At 38.1% G+C, this 14,013-nt stretch overlaps 2 protein-coding genes across 2 annotated transcripts; one reads left to right on the top strand and one right to left on the bottom strand.

The window, feature by feature from the left end:
- Window positions 1–1,335: 1,335 nt before the first annotated feature.
- LOC114746454 (aspartate--tRNA ligase 2, cytoplasmic-like) lies at window positions 1,336–5,254 on the top strand. The gene is made up of 10 exons (XM_028934676.1): window positions 1,336–1,971; window positions 2,179–2,289; window positions 2,471–2,584; window positions 2,795–3,085; window positions 3,171–3,281; window positions 3,446–3,499; window positions 4,222–4,301; window positions 4,417–4,532; window positions 4,670–4,784; window positions 4,959–5,254. Exons 1-10 carry the CDS (start codon window positions 1,435–1,437, stop codon window positions 5,083–5,085), a joined length of 1,656 nt encoding a protein of 551 aa, XP_028790509.1. The 5' UTR covers window positions 1,336–1,434; the 3' UTR covers window positions 5,086–5,254.
- A 2,320-nt stretch (window positions 5,255–7,574) lies between these two features.
- Window positions 7,575–14,010, bottom strand: LOC114746466 (DDB1- and CUL4-associated factor homolog 1-like; the record flags this gene model as incomplete). The annotated part of the gene is given in 9 exon segments (XM_028934687.1): window positions 7,575–8,381; window positions 8,694–10,290; window positions 10,429–10,547; window positions 11,715–11,825; window positions 12,051–12,617; window positions 12,757–12,939; window positions 13,007–13,606; window positions 13,782–13,850; window positions 13,852–14,010. Coding segments are annotated over 9 exon segments (4,116 nt in total), but the record flags the coding sequence as incomplete, so codon positions are not given.
- Window positions 14,011–14,013: the final 3 nt, after the last annotated feature.

Genomic DNA, 14,013 nt, shown 5'->3' with positions numbered 1-14,013 from the left:
AGGCTTATAATTATATTTTTCAACTTTGACTAATTTGAGTATATTTCTTCACAAGATATTACTTTAGGCATCATAACTACGTTTCATACTTTTCATAATATCTCTTGATCTTTTGGTTTCATAACCAATTTTAACATTTACCTTCAATGGATATACTTGTCCATATGACTTCTGGTCATATTGTAATATTTGCCCATAATTGTTTTTAACTATAGAAGTATCACCACCTTCTCAATTATGGTTTAATATTTCAAATAAAATTGTTTTATGCCAATTCATGTTTGAATCATTAGCCTTCAGGGCTTTGATGTTTGTCACTATTAGATCATCAAAGTACCATAGATTTTTCTTGTCATCCCATTTAAAAGCATCCATAGTGTTCTTTCACAAAAGAATAATTGCAAAAGTGATATGACTTCTGGTCATCTAATTACATATGGCTTTTAGCCATTCAATAAAATGAAATTAAATAATATTCTAATGAAATAAATTAAATAAATTCAAATTCATAATCAAATATAAATAACAAATAAACCCAAATATATATAATATTATATAATCATATATATATAATATTGTGTTAGATATAAAATCACATAATATAAACCAAACTAATATATGTAAACAAACAATGTAACAAGAAGTATTGGAAAATAAATATAATAAATAACATAATATCACAATGGGAGATAACAGAATTAAAATATATAAAAAGAATAAATTAATAAATAACATAAAAAACAACATAATATATAGCAAATATATAAAAAAAAATTAAAATTAGACATGATAATAAGATAAAAAGAATAATTGGGTAAGGAAAAGTTAGTAGAAAGTATTATCATATACTACAAGAATATATTAATTTGTAAAAGACTCACACCTCAAATCTTCAGAGCAAACTCTTGCTGATAACGTGTTATAAAAATAAGGGAATTAGAGAGTAGAAAGAGGATAGCAAGACAAGATTTGGGAGAGAAAACAAGGAGTATTTCTCATATACATATATGAGTACAAATACCTTGTATGTGGCCTCTATTTATAGGCCCCAACCATAAAAATCTAATCCAAGAGTTACAAAGAAAAACAAGGGAATAATGACAATAAACATGAAAAACTCCTCTAAAGTCATTTATTGAGGGGTTATGGATTTAAGACATTCAAAGATCAAGAATCCTATAAAGAATCTTAAGAGTTGGGGGTTATGGACATCCATATATATAATATTTATTACAGTACTTAAATAAACGAATTTAATAGATAAACTTCAAGAGCGCCCATTGTTTGGGTTCGACAGCTTGAATCTCATGGATTGAGCAATCCAATCAACCCAAGCAAGCAACCCTCCCCGTCTTCCGTCTTAAAGCCCGGGGGCAGAGCCTTTCCCCTCTCATCCTTGTCTACCCCTGTATCATTCTGTGTAGGAAAAAGAAAATGTATTCAGAATCTAAGGAGCCTCCTGTACCACCGCAATCGGAGCAACCAGACCACGGTGATGAAGAATCCCAGTCGCTAAGCAAAAAAGCTGCTAAAAAGGAAGCAGCTAAGCAGGAGAAGCTGCGCCGCCGCCAAGAAGCGGCCTTAGCCGCCGCCACGTCTTCTCTTTCCATCGATTCTGAGGAAGACCCTCTCGCTGCCAACTATGGCGACGTCCCACTTTTGGAGCTCCAGTCTAAGACGGCGGTCAACATCTCCGATTGGACTAAAGTCGAAGATCTTAACAATTCATTGGAGAACAAGTGGGTTCTGATTCGGGGCAGAGCGCAGGCGATCCGTGCCGTGGGGAAGAAAATGGCGTTTTTGGTTATCAGAGAGAACGGGTTCACTGTGCAATGTGTGGTGCAGGTCCAGCCCGATCAAGTAAGCTCTCAGATGGTGAAGTATACTACGGCGTTGAGCCGGGAATCTATTGTCGACGTCGAAGGGGTCGTCTCCGTGCCCGGGGCTGCCATCAAAGGCGCTTCACAGCAGGTTAAAATTATTCATTGTTGGGTGATAAATTTATCTTGACAAGAGTACTTATTTATCGACTGGAGATGGATATGTTTCGTAATAATGCCTTTTATGTATTTATCTTAGGTGTATATCGGCTAACCTCAAAAAGATATTTTTCATATAATTGAGCATCTTGCTAAGGTTACCGTTTGCAATGATGGGACGCTTCTATTGCTCTTTCAGGTGGAAATTCAAGTGAGGAAATTATATTGCGTTAACAGGGCTGTCCCAACTTTGCCTATTAATATTGAGGATGCTGCTCGAAGTGAAATTGAAATCGAGAAAGCTCTTCAGGTAGACTGTTCGGAGATCTGCTTATGCTTGTGATTTGCTTAATGTGAAACCTGTCTATTGTACGGCCACCATTCTTGTCAGATTCTGTTAGCTATCATTTCAACTTCTTTTGGCCCCACATTGACTGCGTTAATATTTTCCCCTTTTCATATATACTGAGTAGATCATTTGACGGGTGCAGGCCGGTGAACAACTTGTTCGTGTCAACCAGGATACACGTCTAAACTATAGGGTTCTTGACGTTCGGACACCGGCCAATCAAGGAATTTTCCGCATTCAATCTCAAGTTGTAAATGTAAAGCATATCATCATCGAGTGTTATTATGAAGTTTTCCTTTGTATATTTAATTTATTCTCTATATAATCTCAGTTTTCATTTTTTTAGAATGCTTTTCTTTATTGTTTATGTCAAGAGAAACAGACTAATCTACTTGTTCAAAACATTTTCATGGACATTATGCTATGCTAACTGATTTAAATTTCTTGTAAATGAATGCCTCTTCCGGTATTCAGGCAATTCTTATCATCTGAGGGCTTTGTTGAAATTCACACGCCAAAACTGATTGCTGGGTCTAGCGAAGGAGGTGCTGCCGTTTTCAGACTAGATTATAAGGGGCAACCCGCGTGCCTTGCCCAGTCACCTCAGCTGCACAAGCAAATGTCAATTTGTGGCGATTTTGGCCGTGTTTTTGAGATTGGTCCTGTTTTTAGAGCAGAAGATTCCTTCACTCATAGACATCTGTGTGAGTTCACCAGTCTTGATGTTGAAATGGAGATTAAGAGGCATTATTTTGAGGTAGGTTTGGCGGGAAGTAATATGATAAGCATTTACTTATGAAATTGTTTGATATGTATAGTCTAATGTACCATTTATTGGGCAGGTTACGGATATAGTTGATAGGCTATTTGTGGCCATGTTTGATAGTTTAAACAATAACTACCAGAAGTATCTAGAAGCTGTGGGAAGGCAATACCCGTTTGAACCTTTAAAGGTATTTATGCATCATGCGTCAACATGCATAACAAATTTACAGTAACATGTGATGTAGTGATTCATTACATCGTTTACACAAGATGTTACTGTGTAATACCGATAACTAGATCAGTCATAGTTTGGCCTTATCTTTGATCTGATGAGAGTCTTGTGAATGTGCAGTACTTGCGGCAGACTCTGCGGCTTACATTTGAAGAAGGGGTTCAGATGCTCGAGGTATGCTTTAAATATTCTTTTAGACACTAATGACCATATAGAAACTGCAATGGGATAGACGTGGTTAGCTCAGCCCTTAAAAATTTGGCAGAACCCTCCTTTTCCCAAGATGTTAAAAAAAAAAAAAAATCCAGATAGCACATGTTCTTATTTGTTGGAACTTGGAACTGGAGGATGATGTTGAAGTGGATTTCATATAGTGGAGTCAATCGCTTTGCTCACTGACCTGTTTAAGGGGCTGACGCGTGCATATGATGCACCGCTTTTAAATTAAATATTCATATTCTCAGTTTGTCTTGACCCTCTAAATGTAACAAGTCTAAATCAATCACGTGCACTCTTGTACCACATCTGTACATAATCAAGGCTGATGCTTAGAGATCATATTTGCTCAGAGAACATCATAAGCAGGATCGCAATTGTGAGATTCTCCTCACCTTGCTAACTCAGATGTATTTATGTCGTCAGCTGATTGGCAGTTTGATATGTGTATCTTGTACATGGAGCAATATTTAGTTACTATCTCCGGTTTTAATTATAAGATCTCGTTTGTAATCTATAAATGAGAAGTTATAATTAGGACCAAAGGTAGTACCTAGCACTGGCTCAGTTTCTTGCGTGTTATGACAGTAAATAAAGTGACAAATAAAAGAGGAAATGTATATGCAGTATGCATGTATTGTGATCAGGAACACACTACACCCTGTCATTTGAATCTGCAGGATGCTGGCGTGGACCTTGACCCTCTTGGTGACTTGAATACTGAATCTGAAAGGAAACTTGGCCAATTGGTTTTGGAGAAGTAATTCTGTTTTCTTTTTTCTGTCTATTTTGATCTTTTTATCTGATATTTTATTTGATTTCTGTGATGAGGCATCATTTCAAAGATATTTAGCGGACTGTAATTCTCTTAATAGGTATGGCACGGAGTTTTACATCCTTCACCGTTGCCCACTGGCTGTGAGGCCATTTTATACAATGCCTTGCCATGACAATCCGGCATACAGTAATTCATTTGATGTCTTTATTCGAGGTAAGTTGAATCATTTGATGTGGCCTTGGTATGACAATCTGTCTTGCACGTCATTTTAGTTTCTATAATCTACATATCTTCCAAGGTTTTGGGTGATTGCTAGTTAACTAGAGCTCTGGTGGTATAACTTGTTTTAGGTGAGGAGATCATTTCAGGAGCTCAGCGTATCCATGTGCCAGAATTCTTGGAAAAACGTGCAGCTGCATGCGGAATTGATGTCAGGACAATTTCTACGTACATTGATTCTTTCAGGTATTCATTACCACTTCTTACTACTCTTTCTCAGATCTGTTATAACCACTCCTTATTTTAGGTATTGGGACTAATATAGGTGGTGTTTTAGACTCTTGTACTCGGTGCGTCTCTTGTCGTCTTGCTTTTTTGTATAATGGAAGACTAAATATCTGTATGGTTGATCATTTTCAGGCATGGTGCACCCCCACACGGTGGATTTGGAGTGGGCTTGGAGCGTGTGGTGATGCTCTTCTGTGGCCTCAATAATATACGCAAGACATCTCTGTACCCGCGCGACCATCTCAGGATAGCCCCTTGATGACGCATTAACACATTCCAGTTTTCTTTATGTTACATGCAATTTTCTTTGGCGTGAATCCCGGCGACTATCTGTGGGTTTCGCAGCAGTGATCCTTATGACATCGCAAGACAATCGATATTTCTTGTTAAACTTAATTTGGCAAGCATATGCTTTTAAATTTCTTTAATCCTGGGGAATTATCGGCGTAAACGGGAACTAAGAAAATAATTAATCTCTTCGTGATTTTGCTTTTTGAATGCACAAAGCGCGAACAATGAAATAATTTCATTGTCTTGTAATGCACGAAAAACGACTCTAATGTTTTATATAACTAAGTGTTAAAATGTGGGGCTTATATTATGCACGGACCCTCCGTACTTAATTTGTACATTGTTCCGGACGATTGTAGATTACAGAGTACTTGGGGAGGATTAGGGGCAAGCCAGGCAATCCCCGATCCAATGCAACGGAATACTCACTGGCGTATCTTGTATCATCTTCGTAGATGAAGGGAAGCTTGTTCTTTCTGTGAAGCCACATCGAAAGAGATGGACCCTATATTCCTTCGTCCCCCATTCACGCGTTCTGTGTGGTTTGCGTCAGTGTTAGGATTGGGGCCTGATCGTTCAATGCCATTGGGAAGCGAGCATGGCCAGCATTTTCTGGTGAACTCTGAAATTGCAACTTGTCAACAGCGATTTAACTCACTGATTATTTGACCCGCCAAGCTCATCAAATGCACGTTGAAGCTCTCATCATACATATTCCTTTAGATAAATTTCCTTTGAGCTGGCTGGTCCCCGCATATTTGTTTGCACCTTTATTCCCCAAAAAAAAAAAAAGCTCTTCATGAGCCTTTAAATATGAAAAAGGAACGATTGCAATCGCGGGTCGCAAGCAGTTATGCATAAATTGACCGTGTTTGGGACTATCTCAACTGACAAGCACCATTTTCAAACGGGAGCAGTAGCTGGCACTGTGTCTTTGGGTCCAGTTCAAGTCTTGCACGGCAATGGAAGTCTCAGTACATGAGCAGCACATGCTGGGCTCTCTTCTTTTACATCGTTATTGTGTTGAATCATATTCAACTTCTTTTCGATTTTAGTATACAATTTTTCAATTTCATTGTATGCTTTCTCTTATTTTAAATATAACTCATTTTTAACCATCTGAATACACCTGGAAAAAGAGAATTAAAAGTCAAAATATTAAAATTGTCATAAAGCTCGACTAAGTTTCAATATCATTTTTATTAATTACACTGGACTTTAATATTACAGTAATAAAAACATATACAGAAAAAATAATCGGTTCAAGCGGAAGTTTTCACCTAAAAGCGCTGGATATCCAAAAAAATTTTTAGATGTAAATTTATTCCAAAATTTTAAAATCATACTAATATGCCTCATACTGTTAAAAAACTTAATGTTAATCATTAAAATAATAACGTTAACTATAAATTTTGGGCTAAATTTGCACAAAAATTTGCACCTTAATTCAAAAATAATTAATGCTCTCAAACTATATACTCCTCTAGTCCTATTTATAAGGAGGGGTGATTTTTTTGACCTATTTACAGGTTATTTTATTAAATGTTTAACATAAATATATTATTTTGTATTTCATTTATTATAGTGTAGATATTTGTTTTCTTTTAAAGGTACATATAATAAATAAGGGTAGTTAGAAAGTTCTTATGTTTTAATGGAAACTTAATACAGTTTGCAAATTTTTTTTATGTGTAAAATATTTTAAAAATGCATTATAAATAAAATAAGAAGAGCAACTTATAATTAAAATAAAAAATACCTTTTATATAGAACCAAGGGAGGTATTCAAAAAACCGTACAGTTCGCGCCAATCAAAACACAAAACTGTACCGACACACTTTCGTCGACGTAATGTTGTGCCTTGTGGAAGGTGAATATAATATGTAATAGATCTTACACTAAGAATACAATTTTTGAACTTCTCTACAAGTCATCATTAAAATTTAATGAAGACTCATTTTTCATAAGTAGACTCTGTTAAATTGATTTCGTTCTTAAATATAAAACCTATTTATCATATTAATTTTTTTAGATTACTCTGTTAAAATTCCATCAACCATAATCAAGTAGGAGAAAAAAAAATATTACAAAAAATAATCATACCATTCGATAAAAAAGTATTACTTCTGATCCTAATTTTAAAACTTTACTTACAATCTACAAACAAAATCTTATAATTAGAGTGAAAATAGTTTTTTTTTTATAATGAACTAATTTAACTTTGTTACAAGCGTATTTTGAATGAACATGCACGCACAAAAAATGAGCTCTTCCACAATTTCAATACGCATATGTGCAACCAGGTTCCAGAAATTGCAAGACTGCCATTTCCTAGATCAAGAAAAGTGTAGTTTCAAAGCGCTATACACAATTGCTGCCTCTTGTGATGTACACTAATGTTTTTAAGCCCAGGCGTAAATCATAGGATAACACATCAAAATTGAGGGGAGGAAAAATGAAAATTCTATCGCCCTAAAATGAATTTAATTAGAGGGAAATAAACATTACAGCCTCCCAAGCCCACCAGAACAAATCTTTCCACTTAGAACACTGCTAATAACCAAAGCCATTACCAACAAAATCCTCTTCACCGCTACTTAAGGATTCAAGTACTTGACTATCATCATCATCATCCTCATCGCCTTCTGTCACAATCTCCAAAATTCCAGTTCCTCCATCAAAGTCTAAATCATCCATAATGAAATCCCCATCATCGTCGTCATTGTCAAGATCTGTTATACTATCATCATCTTCATCGTTGCTCAAGTCATCAGCATCACTCTCACTTTCCCCACCAAGTCCAGGGCCAAGTAAAGGATCCACATTTGCATCGTCATCATCGTCGTCATCATCGTCTTCCTCCTCACTTTCAGCATCATCAGGATCAGAATCATCGTCAGTAGGTCTCCTCCTGCCAATTTCATAGATCCTGGCAGATGCAAACATCTCATCTTGATCATCCATTGTAATCAACCCAACAAATGAATCAGTTGGCTCAGTTGCAAAATCAAGCACGCAGCGATCCACTTGAATGGTAGCAATATCAGAATAATTGACCGCATCCACAGTGCGGAAAGCTGAAAAAAGATTATGTTTGACCCGACGCGTATGGACTGCTGACATTACATCCTCAATATTTCGCCTTAGGATTGCATAAATTACATCACCACGTCCATTGAATGTTATTGCTGTTTGATCTAAAGAAGGCACACTTCGTAGCAATCTGAATTTACGCAAATCCCAGACTTCTGAGTTTATAATAACCTGGTTAAAACAATTTTTGACAAGCATTGGAAAGATGGTTAGATTACCACCATGCAGATAAAAACAAATACAAATCTGATGTTATAATTTAACAAATATTAAGATCACTAGATACCTTAGACACAAACAACAAAAACAACCTAGCATTAGTTGTATCAGGTAAGCACCCTTTGAATGAAAGAGAAAGGGCAAGAACACACTACTATTTCTATATTCCTCATCCAGTTTAGCCTCCAAAAATTCTACACTAAGAATCAATTTTATCTGCCCTTCCTACAATCTATTGTAAGATAGATAATCAATTCAGCATACCTCATTTCCAGCAGGATGGAAGCCCCCGCCCCCATAGTCTGTGAACTGATCAAAGCGATGAACAGGCCCAGGGGCCCGCCGATCCCATAAGACACCATTCCAAAGCAGCATTGAGTCAGAAGGACTAAAATGTATCATGGAATAGACATGACCCCTTCCTGTTGAATTTGCGAATGTATCTGATAGCTTTGACTCTAATTGAGCAGTTTGAATATCATACAAGAGGATTTCCCGTCGAGCAGACTCTGATGACAAGGCAGCAAAAACATTGCCACTATTGCTAAACCTGGCAGCTTTGCACCCATCAAATGAATGGGTAGGATCCATTGCTATTGCTGATGCATCCCACAGCCTCACATCTTGGGAGCTTGAAGAAAGCAATAGTTGAGTCTCTCCCGAAACAAAAGATTGGACAAGTGTCAAAGGAGACTGATGAGATGTAAAGGTCTCCACCACATTATTATTGTTGGAGTCAAATATTTTGAGCTCACCATTGTGGCTCCCAACAGCAATCCGTGATGAGTCCCCAATAAAAGTAATGCATGTCAATAATGCACCAGCATCATCCCGACATGTACGCCATGGCCTAAACCTGCTATAAACAAATTGTCGGTCCCTACGATTCCCATGCACTCCTCCATACGTATGCTTCAATTCACGCGTAGCAAGCCGAGCAGTCACATTAGATGGGGCATCAAGGCTTCGCTTTGGTTCAGGACAGACATGTGGATGCAAAAGAGATAGTGGAGGAAGAGTGGTAATAGGAGCTGGGCATTGGCGATGCTGATGTTTCAAATACTGAACTACTAGAGAGTCTAATGTTAAACGCTCTTGATTGTTAGGCTGGTCACTTGATATTTGGGAGGATGGTGTTACTTGACCAGGATTTGAGCTGTTTAATTGGCCTTCATCCACATACTCACCTATGCATCGCCCTTGTTGGCTTCTCAGGGTGGAACTTGGAGTAAAAAACCCAACAGCATCATTCTGCAGGCTGCTTTTACGGGTCGTACTTGGAGTTGGACAAATAGGTGATCGAAGTCCTTGATCCCCAGCATTTAGTCGCTTTCCAGATGATGACAATACTCCTATATCCTTCAAATCAGGTAACTTGCGTTTCATAGGCAAGATTATCGGGGTCTTATACTGAGACTCTCCATCAATGTTATGTTTCATTGAAGGTTCTGAGGGAGTTTCTAATGAACTTGAAGATTCAGAAAGCTCCTTCCCAGTAGTCAATCCTCTTCTTACTAGTGACTGCTGAGAATCAACAGATTGATGTCTTGAATGTAGGCCAAAAGAAGATGAGAAAGTCAGTGTCTTTTTCTTAGAAGAGATGGCTGAATCTTGCTTCATGCTGGAATCCTCATCCTTTGCATTATGCTTTAATTTGCTAGTGAGAAATCCAGACTGAGTCCGGCCAGAGGGCCAACTAAGTTGTATTGAAGTAGCTTCCTGTGAGGTGGCTGCTTGTGCAAGAGATGACGGAGCAACCAACGATGGCAAAGGATTCAACTGAGCCTCTTTAAGCAATGTAGAGGCAGTTAGGGACAACCCAGATGCTTGCAGGTGCTCATGAATTAGGAGCAAAAGTTCCCTAAATTTCCAAGGAAAAGCAGAATACAAAAAAAACGTCAGAACAGAGGAAGAGGGAACTGCACAACTATAGGAAAATTTGATGACCAAAAAAACAAAAAGAAGAATGATTCAAAATCAATGAAAAGCGACCAAATACCTAGAATGGTAAGTAATAGGAGTGGCAGCAGCTATTGCTGCTCTTTCAATACGCCTTAATGTAGGAGTAGCTGCATCAGTAGCTGCTAACGTACTAGCACGACCTGAGTTGGTCACAATCTACTCCCAAAAAAAAAAAAAAGAGTTAAAAATCAATAGCATCCCTTATGCAGCGGGGCTCTGAATATTGATCAACATGGTCAACACCTAACATTCTCACTTTTCAAATGCCAGCAAAATAGATCTCAACTCAATGCTAAAAACCTCAACTGGATTTTCTTCAATTTCCTTAATCTCAATTTTTTTTTTTTTTCAGAAGCATACAGAAATCTCCCAAAGCGTGAAAAGATAAAAGTACAACATCAACTGCAGGTTTATGCATGTTTCCAAGGCAGGTCAACCTAGGTTTTCAACATTTCAGCACAGGTTCATGATAAATCAGGACAATTCAATATCTGTATATCAATATCTAATGTAAAATCTATAGGGAGTCACATTATTCATAAGTCATGAATAATGTGGCTCACTCAAATTTCATGCGAAGTATGAGCCCCCAATCTAGTTTTACTAAAATGACAAAGAAAGCATGGGCCTGACATGAACTGAAAGTCACCCCCGGAGTGTTTCTCCAAATATTTTCAGCTATCCTGAATCATAATCAAATTTCTATAAAAACAAAACGCTTCTCCCAACATTTTTTAATGTGACAAACAGTGAAAGTTATACTGAAATCAGTGATTACTGCAAAGATATAGAGCAGATAACACATAATTTTTATTTTAAAAAATTTAAATTTAATTGGGAAAAAAGGCGCACCTACAGACTTGCCAATATATGCTAAAGGTGTTTAAGAATTAGCAGTTTTCTTAGGATCGAACGGCAGTGCAAAGGAGAGACTCCAGAGCCCTCCTTGCCATCTAAAGCCCAAATTATCTTGTCCTTCAAAATGGGTAGATTTGGGATGGAACAGACAAGTGGTAGAAATGCAATCATAATCTCTGGCTTAAAACTTCCTAGCATTACATTCTAGTTCTAAGGGTTAACGTTGGAGAAAATAATTTACAAGCCATCCTGTGTTATAAACAACTCTCTCCCTTCATTGAACTCAAACAATGGAATTGCACATGACCATCCATTCCACTCTTTGCCTTTCCATTTCATAGCCTCAAAACCTCCCAAACATAGCTAAAACAAATGAACAGGACAAGATACTGAGAAGTAAGAAATAGAAGAATAAATATAAGTGAAAAGCCAGCGACAAGCACAACATGGCTCAAGATGGCTCACCCCAATTAGCTCAATTGCAGCCTGGGAAAGTTCAGTTTGCCACCTTCCCTGTTCTGTACCAGGTGTCTGACTGCCTGAATCTCTTATCAGTTCAGATAGCTTTTTCCCTACCTAAAAACACAAAACCAATTAATGCCAGAATAAAGGATAAAACAAAACTTTGGAAAACCAAGACATTCTTTTCAAATATAAATGGCTATAAGCTTGTAGCAAAGTCACCTCCAATTCTATACTTGACACAAAGTTTAACCCCATGTCAACAGGATAATATAAAGCATGTTGAGATGAGAACAGTTTAAGTGATAATGTTTCAATTAGAATGGGCAAGATAGTTACCTGAAGCTTCGTCAATATGTGTGCAATAGTATCATCTCTGGCTAAACCAAGTAGGACTCGACATGCTAGAGCACGGAGGCAGTCTAAAGCAGCAGGAGGTGAATATATACGTGGTTGGAGGAGATGCAGCAGGACTTTAATTCCATTATTAGAGCGGACAGCCTCTCTGGCTTGACGATATCCTTGTTCCAGTTGGGCAGCCAGACCAGCACAGCCTGCTCCAGCACCCAGAGATATTCTACGGTCGCCAACCAATCCTGAAGTTGCAGTGGCACCAGGAGTTTGTGGGGTGGTGTTAGCAATCTGTGTAGTAGCTGTGGCAGCACTAACTCGATCCATAACACCAGATTCTCCATTCTGCTCCCTTTGATCAGTCTGGTTAGAAATATGAACAGCTCTGTCTGAGATGTTACGCTCATTGTTTCTGTCTCTTGTCTCCGTAGGAGGACCACTTGTGGTCTGGGTAGAAGCTGACTGCTGACCTTGTGCAATTAGAGGTGGCTTATTGCTGATTGATGGTGGAGGACAAACAAGATTAACTAACACACTCAATGCAGGCTGAATAATCTGAAATGTAAACATAAATAGTTAATCTGAGACACAATATATAGGCATAATTGCCATGTCCACAGTTGAAAGATTTAACTTTTCCACCCCCCAAAGAATTGGGAGTAAAGACTATAACTGATAGCATATAATCTTTTACCTCAGGGTCCACATGACTAGTAGCAATGTTTGCTGCATCCAAAATGACTGCTATGCCAACACGATTATTGCTTAATGTTGTGTTCACAATCATCTTGCGACTGCTGGGTACCAGTGTAACGATGTGCAGGACACCCAATGCATATTGAAGCAAATCATGCAAATATCGTTCCACAGGTGGAGCCTACAAATGACCAAAGTAAATACTAACCAAATTGAAAACAGCAGAAGTGTAAAATTAAATGTCATACCTGACACAACTCCAGCATCGTAGCATGCCCATTATATGCCAAGAACTTCTCAACCGCAGGCCAACGTGTTCTAACAAATGCAGGACCTAGCTTCCGATCTTTCTGTAGTTGCAGGAATACTGCATCAATTGCCTCATTACTAATGTCCAGTGGCTTGTATGCTGCTCTTGCACTTGGAATATTCCTAGCAGCACTACGATTGCTTTTGTTTGGGCGAATGGAATCCACCAGTAAAAGAAGATGTGCTCTAAAATATTGCCGCAAAGCAACACAAGTGTGATAAGCTATCTGCTTCTCAGATGATGTCAGGACTTCTGCAGGTGATCGATCATTTCGAAATGATCCACTTGAGAGGCTCAAGGCCCCAGAATTTACGCCTGATCTTACAGCAGCAGCATCATTTAGAAGGCCCAGTAACTTCTGCAATCCATCCTGAGCATCAAAAGCATCAAGAACTGCTCTAAAGACAAATGCAGCAGCAAAAAACAATGCTGCATTCTTCCGGGCTTGGTCTTGGGAGCAGTCAACTAGTTGGAGAGCCAATTCAACCACATGATAGACCACGTCTGATGGAAGAGCACAGACCCGTTCCATAATTCCCTTAAGTAACAAAATAGACATCAGAGACGCATTCAAAAAAAGACATGTAGATATCAGAGAAAGGAGTATGAAAAATACTAACTATTAGGCATGAAAAATATAAAGAAATATACAGAGGTATGAAGGATAAACATTAGGCATCTTACTTCACAATAATAACTATTATATTTAGTACCTGCAAAGAACCAATAGTGAATAGGCAGGAAGAAAGTCCAAAATAAGTTTGAGCCATTCTTGGAACTGCAAAGCAATTTTTGCATGCCCCCACGGTCCACAAACAGAGCAGCAAATTTCCGATGAGCCGCCAAAGCACAGATCAGTTTCATGATATCAGGCAACAGCAGGGCAACCTTAGATGCCTCCCGAATTTTAGAATTCTGATGAAGAAGTGCAAGACACACATCCAC

This window comes from Neltuma alba, unplaced genomic scaffold (genome assembly GCF_004799145.2).
Source record: "Neltuma alba isolate B1F8T4 unplaced genomic scaffold, ASM479914v2 tig00000825_pilon, whole genome shotgun sequence".
In the NCBI taxonomy this organism is placed as follows: domain Eukaryota; kingdom Viridiplantae; phylum Streptophyta; class Magnoliopsida; order Fabales; family Fabaceae; genus Neltuma; species Neltuma alba.
This window is presented reverse-complemented; position numbering and strand designations above follow the sequence as displayed.